We start from the raw sequence: 17,048 nt of genomic DNA on the forward strand, positions 1-17,048 counted from the left end.
AACACATTTATTTTATGGAAAAAAAAATCAGCATTTTCTGCACCATTACAGAGACGCGTCACATGGCGTGCCCCACTGTCTTCTGGGAAATGTAGTTACTTCCTCTTTCCTTTCTGCATTGCTGATAGGGAGAGAAAACTACAATTCCCAGAATCCTTTTCTTTCTAGACTCTTGTAGTATTCGAAACTTGCAAGTTTTCAGTCTCTTTTCACAAGTTCTGTGGCGAGTCTGCTGGACAGGTAGGAGCTGGGGAAGGGGGACCATGGACAATACAGCAGTCACATGAATATTATATAAGACTGAATATTATATATACATATTATTTATTATAAAGGACTGACTATTATGTACAAATATTATTTATTAAAAAGGCAAACACTAAATATTATTTATTACCAGGAATTCATCATTGCTGTTTCTCCACTTTTCTGGAGTAATTTGCTCCTTTTTTAGCCTTTTATATTTGCCCCTTCTTCTCTATACATTTTTCACTACTTATTAAATTAGTTTTTCTTTCTTTATCTTTGTTTTTTTTTTTATTTTTTCCTCCACATCTTTGTTAATTCAGATGTTTTAGGCAGATTCCTAAGATGCGACTTTTATGAAATATTGCATTTTTTTTAGTGCATCTCCTCCTTTTACAGTAAACTTTCGGGAAAAGTTTTCAGTGTGATGCATTTTTATACCAACGCGCAACTTTTTTTTTTTTTCAATGTTTTGCAACTTTTTGATGCTAGTCAGTTGCAAAAAACTAATTAAAGAAAAGAAAAAAAAGCATTTTTAATTTTGCTCAAAATCTATGCGCCATTTCGAAGAATTTGATGCAAAAGATTTAAAAAAAAAAAAAAACGCTAGCGAATGCCACAAGATAAAAAAAAGAAGTGATTTTTTGAGAAATCACAATTGGGGGCTATATTCTGCTGTAGGGCTGTACCTGGCATTGGCTCCAGTCTATGTTTTTTTAATTTCCATACTAATGAGGCTGTGGGATCCTGATGTAAATGGCCCATACATATCCAAATGGCGCCCTGCAGTCATAGCTGTGACTTTAAATATATGGTAATGTAAAGCGCATACATCCTATACCCCCCACCTGGTGTGAGCTGAGACCTATACTGTGGAGCCCCTCTCACCTATTGTATTTGCTATGCGCATATAAAGTGCTGTACTAGGTGTTTTCCCACAGGTAAGTTCACTATTGTATATGGTCTTTGTATTTTGGCCTTTTATTCACAAAAGCAAAGGAGACCTGATAACAATTTATTCAAGAATGTGATACTATTTATTAGGCTTTCATTTCCTTTTTTTTCATTATTAGATTATTTTTTTATCCTTATGCATTAAGTAGTCTTTATTATTATAGCGCCATAGCGCCATTTATTCCATGGCGCTTTACATGTGAAAGGACTATATATAATAAAAAATAAGTACAATAATCTTAAACAATACAAGTCACCGACTGGTACAGTTAAAATGTATTCCATTAAATCTATACTGTGTTTAATATTTAATATATTACGTAAGTGACTGATGATTAAAAAAAAAAGATTTCATTGTATTATTTGGATATATATATTTTTTAATATCTAATTTTATATGACTATGTTTGATCAGCCATTGGTCAGATAATGGTTCTTAAATAAAATAAATAAAATTCAATTACTAGAATTAAATTTTACCAGCTTGTCACATTGTGCATCCTTTTTTGTTACATATTTTACATTTTAATATATGTAATCTATCTATCTATATATATATATATTTATTTATTTACATATTTATTATATATATTTTTTAAGTTTTCTCTTTGATTTTTACCCCATTTGATCGTCTCAGAAATATTTTTAAATGAAAAAAAAAAATCTTCTAATTATACTTTGTCAACTTGTCACTTCAGTGGTGTCATAGCTAAATTATATATATATATATATATATATATATATATATATATATATATATATATATATATATATATATATATATAAAAAGAAAGCAAAAAAAACTACAACACCCATGATGCAACTGGTCTTTTTTTTCCCAAAAGGGAGGGGGATTGTTAGTGGGCGGGGCTACATCTGAGTACAAAACCTTGTGCAGTGTGTGAGCTTGTATCATAGCAGACAGATCAGCGAGGGAGCAGGGTTGCTCGGCTGGTGCATGACGTTGCCTACAAATTCCCTGTCTGCTGCTTGATCCCTGCTGTCTGGCACAAAGTCTATAGAGCTACCTCACTGGCCATTGCTGCCGGCCCCTTTAAATGCTATAGAATTTTTTTTATGTTGGGCTCGTGATTGTTTTACGTCTATTTTCTATGCAGTGAAGGTGAAGCTTTGGGAATATTCCACCTCCCCCCACCACCCCCTCCTCTGGGATAATTTTGGATGTTGGATTTGTGTTCCTGAAAAGCGACCCAAGATGCACACGGTGCAAAAGGACACCACGCTCACCAAGATCTTCGTTGGGGGGCTTCCGTATCACACGACTGACTCGTCCCTCAGGAAATACTTTGAGGTTTTTGGGGATATTGATGAAGCTGTGGTGATTACGGACAGACAGACGAGCAAGTCCAGGGGGTACGGCTTTGTAAGTATCATTGTCTCGGCCACCTTTTTACCTATTTTTTTTGATGTCTCATTGTTGTCTAGAAATTTTTATGTGGAAGCTTGGAGGCCGAACAGCTGATTCAGGTGCAGCAGGTGGTCCAGTGATGGCACTAGACAGATTTTATACAATGCTTCCAGTGTCTGGTGTATGGCACTGTCCGCACACACAGTAGTAGCCGGCTTTTGTCTGCCCTTGTTTTTCAGCAGGGGGCCCACTCTGGATCTTTCAGTTTTAGTCCAAGGTCAGTAGCGTCCCCCCACCACCCACCCCCTATGTCATTCTCTGCCGTCTTGGATGTCGCTCATTTTTTGTCACTGGCAAAAACACCGGTTTTGTTGCTGGTCGACACAACAGGTAGTTTCATAAGAAAACATGTTTACTGATAACATCCGCGGAGACGTGAAGATTTTGCTGGCGTTTTACGTTGTGCAATGTTGACCTCCATTGTGTGTTGCTATAATACCATTTGCTCACCTGAGTGACTTAGTTTTATGCTTAAATTGTAACTTTTTTTTTTTTTTCCTGCTTGCGCTGCCAGGCAGAAGACAGTTATTATCATAATTGCACCCTTTGAGAAGTGGCGGTAATCCAATGATACTCCAGGGCAACTAGAATTTCAGTTTGCCCCTCAGGCCTAGTCGGCATGGTTTATGGTCCTGGTGAGCAAGAGGTTTTTATTGTAGGTATTTTTAGGTTGCTTTGAGGCAGCACGGTGGCTCAGTGATTAGCACTGCAGCATTGGGGTCCTGGCCTCAAATCCCACCAAGGACAAAATCTGCAAGGAGTTTGTAGGTTCTCCTTGTGTTTGTGTGGGTTTCCTCCCACACTCCAAAGACATACTGATAGGGAATATAGATTGTGAGCCCCAATGGGGACTGTGATTGTCTGTAAAGCGCTGTGGAATTAATGGTGCTATATCAGTGAGTGAAAAAATGCGGACTCATTTAATTTTTATTCTGAAAATTGGTGACCAACCATGCTCCGGTATCTGCTGTCAAATGCAGGTTAGAACATTGAGAGCGTGGATCCGATGAGCTTCCATTGAGAGCTTGTCACCATATTTAATGTGGATGTTGAATTGATGGCTCCTTTTATCGAAAAAAGAACAAGTGTGTGTGTGTGTGTGTGTTTTTTTTTTTTTTTTTTTTTTTTCCCACCACTTGTCATCGTGTAGTTTCTGCATTATTCCCCCCCCCCCCCCAAAAAAAAAAAGCGTTGTAGAATCAAAAATGGCCGAAATTTTGAGTCTCACATGAATCGTGGGGCACTTTTGAATATAACTTTTTTGAAAGTTTCCAATTTGGGGGCAGCCATTTTTCTTAGTTCTATGGAAAAACAATGGTGCCCCTAGTGGTCAAGGTTATATTAATTTCAGTTGCAGGTGATCTATATGGTTGGAATAAAAAAAAAAAAAAGAGGGACAAAAATTTTTGCCCCCACCCTTTTCAGATTATTGTGAGATCAGATTTTGATAAGACCGGCACTTACCAGACCTGTCAGGTGCCAGATTACTGGACTGTACCAGCCCAGTAGATGGACCGTAATCTGCACTTTCAGTCGAGATCCTACATTATCTTGCAGATCTAGGTCAGAATTTCAGGTACTGGATTAGTGGAATTCTTCCGTACTGCTGGACTTCCCACTCCCTGCAGTCTATCACCTATGTCAGACGGGAGAGACTTGACTACAATGTAAATCCAGTGGATTACATGACAGGAAGTCTGCTGCGCGTAGGAAAATACCTTCCCCCTCCCCCACACACAAACCATGTTTAGCTTGATGGCTGGTAGTACCCCGTGGGCATGATTGTCATCCCTCTTTTTTTTTTTTTTTTTTTTTTCACACTGTTTCTTTTATTTGTATGATTTTGGGAGGAAAGCTGAGGCTTAGTGGGCATGCTGACACTTGTAGTTCCACTTTCCATCACAATTCGTATTCTGCGGGATAATAATGCTTTTCCTAATAACAGAAAACATGAGGCTTCTTTGTAACGCCCCCATCTGAATAGATGCCAAACTGGCACCGGCGCCCGTTAGATCACTCTATTTTCTGGGCTGAGGGATAAAAGGACTTTCTGGGCACTGGGATAATGGCAGAGTATGCCAAACTTGGGGGCACATCCTGTTCTCAAATGGTATTGTGATGGCTTCTCGGACACAACCTGTTTACTTAATGCCAAGGGTGTGTATAGACTAGAAACACTTTTATATTGGGGGGGGGGGGGGTGTTTCTGGTGTCTTCGAATGTCAGAATATCCGGTTATGTGGTAGAGTAGGTTATTAGATCGGTGTTGCACAGTGTGAATGGGAACGTAGGAGTTGTTTTTTGCAGCATATGCTGTAAAATGAGTTGCCCAAAAACAGGAAGTACCGTTCTATTGTGTGCACATGGCGCGCTGTACCTCTGCCTGGCACCATATTACACAGATGCCCAATTGGAGGAGCAGAAGGGCTCCCTTGTACGGAGCTGAAGTCATCGGTCTCTGAACATTGATGTTTTTTATTTGCAGGTCACCATGGCGGACAGGGCGGCCGCAGACAGAGCCTGCAAAGACCCCAACCCCATTATAGATGGCCGGAAAGCAAATGTGAATCTCGCTTATATCGGAGCCAAGCCAAGGAATCTCCAAACTGGTAAGACACGTCCTGGGCACCCTATCTCTCCCCCACACCCGCTCCGAACATACAGGGCCCAGGGTGCTGAATGGAAAACCTGCCCATGAATAATCGCTGCAGGTTTGTCATTCAGGGGCTGGGTAAAGCTTTGTAGTGGGGCTGTAATGGCAGCCGGCCCCTCTTATCCATTCGCACATGCTTCCTAGAGGTAATTCCAGTTTGTCAGTCGGGTTACTGGGTGAACTGGTGGAGCCGGCGCCATATTCAAATTTACGAGATTTGTAAAAATGTAAATTTAGAGACAAAAGCTAAGAAACTGCATCTGGTTGTTGTAAAGGGTCCGGCACCCTAAAATGCCAGGTTATGACCATGCGGGAGCACTACATGGGCACTCCACGGAGAGGCTCCGAGGTTTCTACTCTTCCTGAACATTAGTCTGCCTTCTTCCAGTGTAGTGTAGCTGATACCAGAGAGCAAAAGGGTGCATTTAAGAGAACCACACATGGAAGGATGAGTTTCTTGATTTAGTGTCACTTTTTATATCGGTTTCTGTCCTGATATATAAACAATGGGATAGTACAGGGTCATCCCTGCCGTTCCCATACGTAATGTGTCTCCCTTTCTGCAGGTTTAACCATCGGAGTGCAGCAGTTACACCCGGCCTTCATCCAGAGACCTATTGGGTAAGTTCTCCTTCTAGTACCCAGGCTCCATAGGTTTCTTCGTGTAAGTTTTCTTACGATGCATTATATTTGATGTGATCTATTAAAGACCGCACATTCCTCCCCCTTTTTTTTTTTTTTTTTTTTTTTTTTTTTTTTTTTGTGCATTTGTAGTAATTTCCAGCCGGAGCCAGATCTCTTAATTGTAATGTATCACTGTGAAGTTTCTGCGGTATGCTGTTACTCCTCATCTGTAGAGCCTGTATGTAGAAGCCATAAGCATCTTAGGAATAGAATGCCAGGCCTGCAGTAAAGACTGGCACTGCTCCCTGTTTGTATCTCTGCACAACGTGAGTTTGTATACCATGTGGAGTCTGGATAGTTGAGGACCCCTATTTGCTTCATTTTGGCTGCCTTTAGCCATGTAGGAATGCCAGGCACCAATAATATGGCATCCAGCCTGCAGAGGTATCTCTCTGCTCCCACAGTAGGTAATCCCTTTATTTGTAGGTGTCCCTCTCTCCCTGCAGGACACTCGGGCGTTGAGTCCTTAGACCTGATAGCAGACAGATGTTCTGCGGGGTCTGTGACCAACTCTATTGTCTGGGGGGGGCTTTTTCAAAAGCTTTCCCCACCCCTCCCCCATTCACACACTAGAAAAGTCCTCTAATTGGACACGGCAGCTGTTCTAGAAGGCACTAGTGATCCCCGAAAACAATGGACCCACAACAAAGCCTCTGCTTAACCCCTTATGGGACGCCGCAGCCTCATCCAGCGTTTATTTACTTTCTAGATTTGGCTGCCATAGGGTTAATTGTCTCGCCAGGCCGACCGGGGCCCAATCCCAGCTGTTAGGGTGAATACATTTTTTTTTATTTGTAAGAGGGCCTGGTGCGTCCCGCTCCTTACAATGGGGACAATGCACACACTTATGTCACAATGCAGAGCAGACGGCGGTGCTGGAGGTCGCCGGTGAGAAGTGTGCTGCCGCTGCGCGGTGGGAACTTCTCGTACAAGACCCTGTAATGGTTATTAACTGGTGGTTTGTCTCCAGGTCAGACGCCTCTAGGATGCCCATACTGTGTGTATGGCTAAAGGACAAATGCCGCTTGTCTGACTGTGATCTCTCCATACACATGCACGCTCAGCCTGGCCGAGCGTACATATGTTGTCGAAGTAGACTCTTATCTTGCTGCAAACAAAAGGATTGGGCATGTTGGGTTTCTGCGTTATCAGCTTTGCCATTCAGGGATCTTGGAAAGCTGGGTGACAATCTATATGTAGGCTGTATTCATGGTGGTGTAACACTGTCGTATATGGAGGGTTAAGTGACACCTCTTAAGACCTGGCCGCGCGGAAAATAAATGTGATCAATGGTGCGATCCACGGAGCGAAGTTATTGCCATAAGCAGATCGTATATTTCCTGCCGATTAACCCAGAAGTGCGCAGAACAAATCCTCAGTTTATTGCCCCAAGATGGATGGAAGCTCCAGGGCTGGAATCTCTGATTTACTGTCATGGAGGGTGGCTCACATAGAGGACCAAGAGAGGAGGGATGGGGTCTATGGGAGGTATCGCGGCTTGGATACACTGCTCAGCAGACTGTATCGCTCATTGAGGGATTCAGCAGCGATTATTGGCCATCGGGAGGCTCAGCAGGCAGTATCACGTTTGGGCAGCTTAGATACACCGGATCAGCAGTCATCATTGCATGTGAGACGCTTGGATACACCGGTATGTGACGTGCTCTTCTACACAAGCACAGATGATGGTATCGCACATGAGAGGCTTGGATACACCTCTTTAGCAGTCAGTATCGCACATGAGGCTCAGATACATCTGCTCGGCTGCATCCTGTATTGTAGTGGTTGTGTAGGTTCTCGGGTGGTATCATGCATTAGTGTAGTCCCGTTACATAATGGGTGTTGTGGCTCTTGGCCTCAACCTTCTTGCATTGTGGCCTCCACACCCTGCATTGTGGCCTGCTTCCTGCATGGCAGAGCTCTGCCCTGTGATGTGTAAATGAGGGTGCCAGCTTCTCTCCAGGAGGGTTGAGGATGGTCTTGTGAGATTTTTGGTGCTGGTGTCACAGCTGTGAATGTGATAACAATCTACTCTGCCTCCTGTAATGTGTGAGGCTTTACACCAAAAGGTCGCCCCCACCCCTGACTTCCTCTGACATCAGGAGTCCATAAGAGAAAGAAGAGCGGGGGAGGATGGGGGTGATCAAGACGCCCCATGGTCACAAAGGGTTACAGGGAAGTTGGCAGAAATGCAGTGGTTTAGCTGGAAAGGACTTGGCGGTGCGTTCACATAAAAGCGCTGTGCCGTGCATGCTCGGGGGCTCTGCTATACTGCTCATATATGTATATATGATCTGCAATATCTTAATAAACATTTATTTCAATTCCTCGCCATCTTCAACATCTGTTTGCTTTCCATGGCTGGTAACATTTTCATTTTCATCCAGGACCTGTCCAAGTTACATGATTGATATGGCATAGCTTTGGGTTTGTTACTCTGCCTGCTGGAAGATGGGGGTAGGGGGATCTCTACTGTTCTGAAAGCTTGTTACATAAGGGTCTGTGCACACTTTAAGTATTTGGTGCAGAAGTTTCTGCATTTCTTAGCAGGAAAAACTGTGTAAAATGGGCGCATTTTTGCTATGTTTTTTTACATTAATTTTTGGTGCAGATTTTTCCCCACTGGTTAGCCGAAGTAAAATCTGCAGCAAAAAATTGACACCAAATCAGTGAGTCACAACGTGTGCAGGAGACTTCAGGATCCTCACTCACTTTGCTGGCATCGGAAAACCCTTCAGGTTTTGTGACAAATCAGCGCAGGAAAAAAAAGCTGCAAATCTGCAACGTGTGCACAGGCACTTATTGATATTGTGAACGATTGTAACAAACCTTCAATTGTGTGACTTTTCCCTATTGGCAACCGGAGATCTAGAAAATGTTTAGAAATTGAAACACAAAGATTGCAAATATGTGCAACTGTATCGTGGAGAAAATCACCGCTATTTGGCTGCCAGATATTTTTGGGGTTTGCACAGTTGCTCCTCTTATTGCCAGTCTGTTTATGGGGTGCTCGGGTGGGACGCTTGTCTGCTGCCATGCTCCAGTATGGGGTCAGGTGGAGGCACAGTCTGATCGTGGACACTGTGTTGTATCAGCGGCATTATCAGAATCTCGGGGGTTGGGAATATGTTCAATGTATCATTACCCGGGTAGTAGCACGTTCTTCCTAATGTGGTAATGCAGATGCTTCCTTCTGTAACGCATGGGAAAAGTCCGGTTATTAAATTAGGACGGTGGCTTTAAATAGACAGATCTACATCTCAGTGCTGGTGCCTTGACCTTTTGTAGTGCAAAAAAGTGGGAAGAAGAAACTCCTGAGTTGTGGGAGATGGGAGGAGATCTCCATATTAACCAGCTTGTTCTTCTACCATCTCTGCCCTGAGGAACAAACCTTTATACACCATTACTATCTGCTCCAGAGCCAGCGTGTAGTTATATTCTTGTACATGGGAGACTGTACAAGAATATAACTACTATAATACTGCCTCCTATGTACCAGAATATAACTACTATAATACTTAGTGGGCAGTATTATAATAGTTATACTCCTGTACATAGGAGCAGTATTATAGTAGTTATATTCTTGTACATAGGAGCAGTATTATAATAGTTATACTCCTGTACATAGGAGCAGTATTTCAGTAGTTATATTCTTGTACATAGTGAGCAGTATTATAGTAGTTATATTCTTGTACATAGGGGCAGTATTATAATAGTTATATTCTTGTATGTAGTGAGCAGTATTATAGTGGTATTTTTATTGAAATTTTCCAACAAATTGGAATAACATACATCAAAATCACAAACAAAAGAAGAAACAGGTTACTCTGTCCTGTTATTGATCAAATATTGGAAATGCACCTTTTTTGGTTTTATCAGTCAAACTCTACCATTTGGCTATACAAAATGACTTCAAGTGATTCTCTTTTATGTATCCCTTTTTTGTCTTACTCTTAACATGTAACCAATGTTGCACTGTTTGTGGCAAATATAACATGTGCGATAGTCGCTTTACCAGGCTTAGTTTTCTGCATATCCTCCACATCAGGGCCGGCTCCAGGTTTTTCTGGGCCCTGGGTGAAAGTCTCAGTGGGCCCCTTTAACACATACCACAATTCATGATGTACAGATACAGCAGAGAAGAAGAAAAAAATCGGAAAATATGTATATCTATATCTCTGAAGATTTCACTTCTTCCATTACATGAGTGATATCTATTGTAAATTTTACAATAGCTCAGAAACCGGTGAATCCTTGCAGCACACAGTGCAGACCAGACAATATAGTCCTCTATACAGTAATATGGGCCCCACATAGTCCTCCATGCAGGATACTGGTCCCCATGCAGGATGTCACTCCACCCCTTATATAATGCTCCATGCAGGCTGTTCACACACCCCCTTTCCCCCCATATAATGCCCCATGCCTCCATACATATAAAAAAATTTCAAATACTCACCTCACTTCTCAACTGCTGCCGCTGCTCTGGACTCCTCAGCATCGCCGGCATCTTCCCTCTCTGCGACGGGACTGCTCAGGAGAGGGTGCGGTGTAAAGACGTCACCGCACCCTCTCACCTGAGATGTCACAGTGCAGCAGCCGCGTAAGACTGGAGCTGCTGCGGCGCCACAGGAAGAGGTAAGTATTGTGCTGGCTGCTGGGGCCTTGAACAAGCGGAGGGGAGCGAGCGCTGACACCGCACCGCTCACGGGTCCCATAGAACACCGGGGTGCCTGACTGTGAGTGGGCCCCGGCACTTGCCTGGGTGCTGATGCCGGGCCTGCTCCACATAACCCAATATACAGACTAGTCCAATTGTTTCCAAAACCGCCTTAAACACCTAACTAATCAATCCTATTACTTTTCTGCAGTTCAGGACCATATAGAATCATAGAATATTAGCGTTAGAAGGGACCTCCAGGGTCATCATGTCCATACCCACTGCTCAATGCAGGATTCACTAAACCACCTGAGACAGATGTCTGTCCAGCCTTTGTTTGAAGACTTCCATTGAAGGAGAACTCGCCACCTCTCGTGGCAGCCTGTTCCACTCATTGATCACCCTCACTGTCAATGGTTTTTTTCTAACATCTAATCTGTATCTTCTCCCTTTCAGTTTCATTCCATTGCTTCTCGTCTTTCCATGTGCAAATGAGAATAAGGATGATCCCTCTACACAGTGCCATCCCTTCAAATATTTGTAGACCTCTATTAAGTCTCCTCTTAGCCTTCTTTTTAGCAAGCTAAACATTCCCAGATCTTTTAACCGTACCTCATAGGGCATATTTTTCAGTTCACTCACCATCCTAGTAACTCTTCTCTGAACTTGCTCCAGTTTTTCAGTGTCCTTTTTTTAAAATGTGGTTCCCAGAACAAGACACATTATTCCAGATCGGGTCTGACCAAGGACGAGGATAATTACTTCATGTGATCCAGACTCCATGCTTCTCTTAATACATCCCAGAACTGTTTGTTTGCCTTTTTGGTGCTGCATCTCACTGTTGACTCATGTGCAGTCTGATCTGTTAGTAGACTCAAGTCTTTTTCACACGTGCTGTTGCTTAGTTCTGTTTCTCACATTCTGTAGATGTAATTTGTTCTCGCCCAGATGTAGAATCTTGAATTTCTCCGTTAAATACTATGCTATTAGTCGCTGCCCATTGTTCAAGCTTATCTAGATCTTTCTGAATCCTTTGTCTTCTATAGTGTTGACTATCCCTCCTAGTTTTGCATCGTCTAAAAATTTGATTAGTTTTCCTTCAGTTCTCTTCTAGATCATTTCTATAAATGTTGAACATCACTGGGGCCAGGACAGAGCTTTGTGGTACCCCACTTGAAACTCTTCCATTTATCACTGAGCCAGTTATGAATCTGCCTAACCATAGCCTTGTCAATCCCATAATTTTTTTTTTTTCAGTAAGGATGGTATAAGATGCTTTTCTTGAGTCAAGATATAGTATATCTACTGCATTTCCCTGATCCACCCAGTCAGTGATTCAATCATAGAAGGAAACTCGATTAGGCTGGCATGACTTGTTTGCTACAAGCCCATTCTGGCTCTGCTTAATTGCTGTATTCTTATCCAAGTAATTACATGCATGCTGTTTAATTTGTTCAGAGATCTTTCCTGGTATAGAAGTAAGGCTCACTGGCCTGTAATTTCCTGGCTCCAGCTGTCCTTTTTTTGAAAATGGGGTCATTTGCCCTTCTCCAGTCTTCTGGGACTTCTCCTGTTCTCCTCCAGGATTTCTCAAAGATTCTGGCTAGTGGTTCTGCGATCTTTCAGTACTGTAGGATGTAATTCATCTGGACCAGGAGATTTAAATTCATGCAAATTGGCTGTGTTCCCTCATCTGTTTTGTAGATGGTGTGGATTCTTTTATTCCTTCGATGGCATATGGAGTAAAGTTGCAGCGTCTGATCCACATCTGGGACAGCTCGCATCTGCTCTAGCTCCAATTTTAAACCGTAACACTGGTGTTCTATACAAATCATGTACCAAATAAAGTGGAGTCTGTTCCTCACTGAGAACTGGGGAATAATTTACAAGATCCGTAACCATTGTCCCTCTTCTATAGGACCAATCTCAGCTTTCCATCGTTCAGTAGTTATATTCTTGTACATAGGGACAGTATTATAGTAGTTATACCTTTGTACATAGGAGGCAGTATTATAGTAGTTATATTCTTATACATAGGAGCAGTATTATAGTAGCTATACTCTTGTACATAGGGCCAGTATTATAGTAGTTATATTCTTGTACATAGCGGGCAGTATTATAGTAGTTATATTCTTATACATAGGAGCAGTATTATAGTAGTTATATTCTTGTACAGGCTTTATCTTTTCTACATCCGCTCTTCTGGGCTGAGAATTCTTGTGTTAAACTTCACAATGCACTGTAAAATCTTTTAAGGAACTGGCAACATATACTAGTGACCGGTTGGTGTCGGTGCCATCCCTTTTGCTCACACTCCCGTTACAATATCTTACTGGCATTGCATTTCCCGCCTGCTTGTGTTCACAACTTATCTTTCATTGCCTGAGATGGCCATCTCCCCCCTCCGCCTTTGCTACATAGACATATGCACTCCCCCCATCTGCAGTAGTTTTCCCCTATGTACAAGAATATAGTAGTTATATTCTTGTACATATGGTCAGTATTATAGTGGTTATATTCTTGTACATAGGAGCAGTATTATAGTAGTTATATTCTTGTACATAGGAGGCAGTATTATAGTAGTTATATTCTTGTACATAGAAGCAGTATTATAGTAGTTATATTCTTGTACATAAGGGGCAGTATTATAGTAGTTATATTCTAACATAGCATTTCATGGTCGCTTAAGAGATTAATTCATTTTTAAATGATGTGCTTTTCATTGTGTTCTTATAATTTTTTTTTCAGGCTGACACCACAATATATCTACCCATCAACCCTCCTCCAGCCAAGTGTGGTCATTCCAACGCCAATTCAGTCTTTACCATCTCCGTATATTGATTACAATGCTGCTACACCAGCCTATACCCATTACACCACAGCTGCCTATGAACAGTATCCCTACACCCCGTCACCCGCCACTGGCTACATGGGCTACGGCTATACCAGTGCTGTCCAGCAGCCGATCACTGGCACCACCACAGGAGCACCACCCACTGCGTATATTCAATACCAACCTGCACAGCTTCAGCCGGATCGTATACAGTGAGAACGCTCGTGTTCTTTCTATGGTCTTTTTTTTTTTCTTTTTTGTTTAACCATGAGAGGATGCAGCTATAATACAAAAAAACGTATTACCGTACAGAACGCAAAAGACTCCTACGCTGTGCCCTTAATATTTCAGTTGTATTACAGACAATGTTTAAATTTTTTTTTTTTCTCTTTTTTTTGGCATCCTGAGAAGTGGGAGTTCTATGTGGACGAGGGGGACCCAACCTGACAAGTTTACGTTATCCCCTTTTTGCCTAGTTTCTGCAAGTAACAAATAAAACTTAAAAAAAAAAAAAGTAATGTGGAAATGAGCGTGAAGACTTCTCCTGAGGGTACACTTTTAAAAAGCAAAAAAAAACACTTTTCATTGTTAATAGTCTATCTAAAAACTAAAAATTCTCAGCGATGCCTTATAGAAAGAACTATTTTTCAATATTTATTATATATTCATCTTTTTCTTTTTAATGTTCACCTTACCTGTGAATTAGTAACTGAAGGGGCAGGAGTATTTATCCACCTTGTCGAATTTATTATCAAAAAAATTTTTTTTTTGCGCTAAATTATTTAAAACATTTTTTTCTAGATATTTGCTGACTATTTCAATATGCAAATGACGGAGATTGGACTTGAGCTCCTGCTGCTGCCCCGGCTTGGGAGTTGTAAAAGCGGGGGACCTCCGTAGTCGCGGCACTGTAAAATTTTATTGTTAATAACTGTTAGTTCAGTTGAGATAGGTATATTTAAAAAAAAAAGCAACAAAAGGCGAAAAAAGACAAAAAAAAGTACATTGTGTTACTGCTGAGGTCTCATCATGCTGCAATTGGGGGGGAAATGGCAGTATTTTATGTATAAATGAGACTGAGGAATTGCAACACCAAAAGTGATTTTACTAGGATTTGCTTATAAATGCAACAAAGTCTGTCTTTATATGTGTGGAGCACGGCTGCACTCTGCAAATAACAGATTGCTGCAGTGAACGAGACTATTTTTTTTTTCCTTTTCTTAAATGTGACTGACTAATTACTGGACTTTTAATTTTCTTTTCATTCCACAAGTAACTGTGATATTTTGTCACAACGAGCAACAATTTTTTTTTTTTTTTTTTTTTTTGATGGCCTTTTCATGAAAGTCCCCTTGAGTTGACGCTGCTTTAACACATTGATTTGATCCATAGGGGAAAATGTTTTATGAACACCAACTACTGGTATCCACATCTATTGGTTGGGCTTCATGTATGACAACACTATGAAGCATGTAGAACAATGCCTTCAGGTTTGGGGGATGGATAGGGGGGGCAGCAACACGAAGGCTCTCTAGAACCATGATTTGACTCCTCAAAAGTCAAAGCTTACAATATTTGGTAGAGTGAAAAAAGTGAAGCGTTCTAAACTGTAACTTGAGAAAAATATTGTAAGGAGGCAATAACTTATTGAAGAAAAGTCTTAACTGTATGAAAGCAGTCCAAAATGTATGGTCTCAAAGTAGAAATAATTCCAAACTATATATTTCTTCCTATGGGCGAAGTTCCTTATCATCTTGGACATCTGTTTTGGTGACTACCTACAACTTCCTTCTAAGCGATTTTTATTGCGTTATTCTAGGGCCCTCAATCCCTGATAGCACAAGCCTTTTTGTTGAGGACTGGATTTATGTGAACAATTGTCTTTTCCCACGATTCCAAAACTACTATGCAACTGTCTCCTTGCTGCAAACTTTGTTTTAACATTTCACTCTTTTGTAAGGATCATTTCTGAGGATGTTCTAGAATTAAAATTGTTGTTCATCTTCCCCTTGCACCCGTATGTGGGATGGTGTAGAAAAATGTGTTCTCCTATATTGTGTAAAGCTTGATTTATCAAAAATGGGCCACATGTATCAAAATCCTAGAATAAGTGGTCTTGGTGACCATTCAGCCACTTCAGGAAAGTTCAGTTCCATTGGATTTTACTGGTCTTTATTGTGTTTTTTTTTGTTTTTTAACCAGAATGTTTTCCAAAAACTATTCTACTCCATTAAGCAGATCTTGACTAGTCACTTTCTAGTAAAAATGTTAAACTGTTTATTTGTGGGTTCAGCTGTGTACTGAACGCAGTCAAGTAACTGCGGCCCATTGTCAATCTTCCTAGTAGTTACTGAGCAATTACTTCCATGATCTTGGCCGTGCTGGTTGAATTAAGTGAAACATGAGTTCTTTTATCCAAATGTTTGTTTTTCCTTCATAATGGTCATGTTGAGGTTGTCTTGTAAACAGTTGCATGGAAATCTCATCATTAGAGAGGGTTCTCCAAACCAAAGCAATCTGGGTCCAATTGGATAAGTCCTAGGGAATCTTTTGGTTCTTCCACTTGATTAGATTGTATCTAAAGCAAATCTGATGGTTTTCATCAGCCCTAGGTTTAGTGGTGACTGCCATTCATGGGGCCAATGAAGAAGACCTCTGTGCCAATGTATTATAGTAGAGTAGAAATGTGTAAGTCAAACTTTTTTTTTTTTTTTTGGTCCACACAGACTTTGTACTAGGAGGGCTTGTTTTAGGTAGAACCTACAATTCTATATGATCTCACTCATCTAGACATAGACCTTGAGATACATTTCCTAACTGCAAACTATTGAAGACCTAAGAGCATGGAGATCACTCCCATGTCACAAAGCTTGGACAGATATGAGCTCACTTGAGATGTCTATCAGTTTGTTATAGCCAAGATTGGACCTCATTGTGCCCACCCAATTTTGACAGCCTCATTATATCCCCCTGTGGGGTGGTGTATGTTCTGGACACCCAAGCAATCTTAAAGACCCAATATGCAGTTACTACCGCCATGATTTTCTGGGCACTCTGCCCCAGCCCCAATACTGCATTGTCTGAAGTCGGGTTGGTGTTCTACAATGTGTTCAATGATACTAAATTGAAATTACTTGTTTTATACTTCCTGTAAAATCATTGTCCTCAACTATGACTTGAAAAACTTTTTTTTTTTTTTAGAAAAATTAAAAAATAAAGTTAATTTTAATTTTGAAATTTGTCGTTTGTTTAAACTCCTCCCATTTTTGGATTTGTTTTGTACTTTCCTGTTTATGTATTGCATGGGAATGGTAGTCAGTCAGCTAATCATGATCATAAAAATCCCACCACCCTCTTACCCTTATTTTGATGTCTCAAAACCTACAGTCCTTTAAAAGTGTGAATCGGGGTGGGGGATCACAATGTGGACTGTGGTTAATTTTCTAATTCTTCCTGAGTCACTATGTAAACCTGACCTTATAATACTGCTATCTAGTAACTTTGGTTATGGGTAGAACCACTGGGTCCCAATTAACTGCCCTGGGCAAAGGCTTGTTTCTCCAGTAATCTGTGTAAACCCCCACCAAAA

At 41.1% G+C, this 17,048-nt stretch overlaps 1 protein-coding gene across 2 annotated transcripts; it reads left to right on the plus strand.

Moving 5' to 3' along the window:
• Positions 1-214: 214 nt before the first annotated feature.
• On the plus strand, positions 215-16,241 carry RBM38 (RNA binding motif protein 38). 2 transcript variants are annotated; one of them, XM_073682776.1, is made up of 5 exons: positions 215-240; positions 2,319-2,584; positions 5,115-5,238; positions 5,849-5,903; positions 13,375-16,241. In XM_073682776.1, exons 2-5 carry the CDS (start codon positions 2,417-2,419, stop codon positions 13,673-13,675), a joined length of 648 nt encoding a protein of 215 aa, XP_073538877.1. In that variant the 5' UTR covers positions 215-240; positions 2,319-2,416; the 3' UTR covers positions 13,676-16,241. The 2 variants fall into 2 exon arrangements, with proteins under 2 accessions (XP_073538877.1, XP_073538878.1); XM_073682777.1 differs by lacking the exons at positions 215-240; positions 2,319-2,584 and adding an exon at positions 4,656-4,786.
• The last annotated feature ends 807 nt before the right edge of the window (positions 16,242-17,048 follow it).

The sequence above is a fragment of the Phyllobates terribilis genome, unplaced genomic scaffold, assembly GCF_046119375.1.
Source record: "Phyllobates terribilis strain yellow unplaced genomic scaffold, ASM4611937v1 Scaffold_5__5_contigs__length_657084704, whole genome shotgun sequence".
Lineage (NCBI taxonomy): Eukaryota > Metazoa > Chordata > Amphibia > Anura > Dendrobatidae > Phyllobates > Phyllobates terribilis.

Coding starts and splice junctions, on each gene's coding strand:
- RBM38 (XM_073682776.1), top strand. CDS start 2,417: ATGCACACGGTGCAAAAGGACACCACGCTCACCAAGATCTTCGTTGGG. Junction 5,239..5,848: donor GCCAAGGAATCTCCAAACTG/GTAAGACACGTC, acceptor CCCTTTCTGCAG/GTTTAACCATCGGAGTGCAG. Junction 5,904..13,374: donor TTCATCCAGAGACCTATTGG/GTAAGTTCTCCT, acceptor TTTTTTTTTCAG/GCTGACACCACAATATATCT.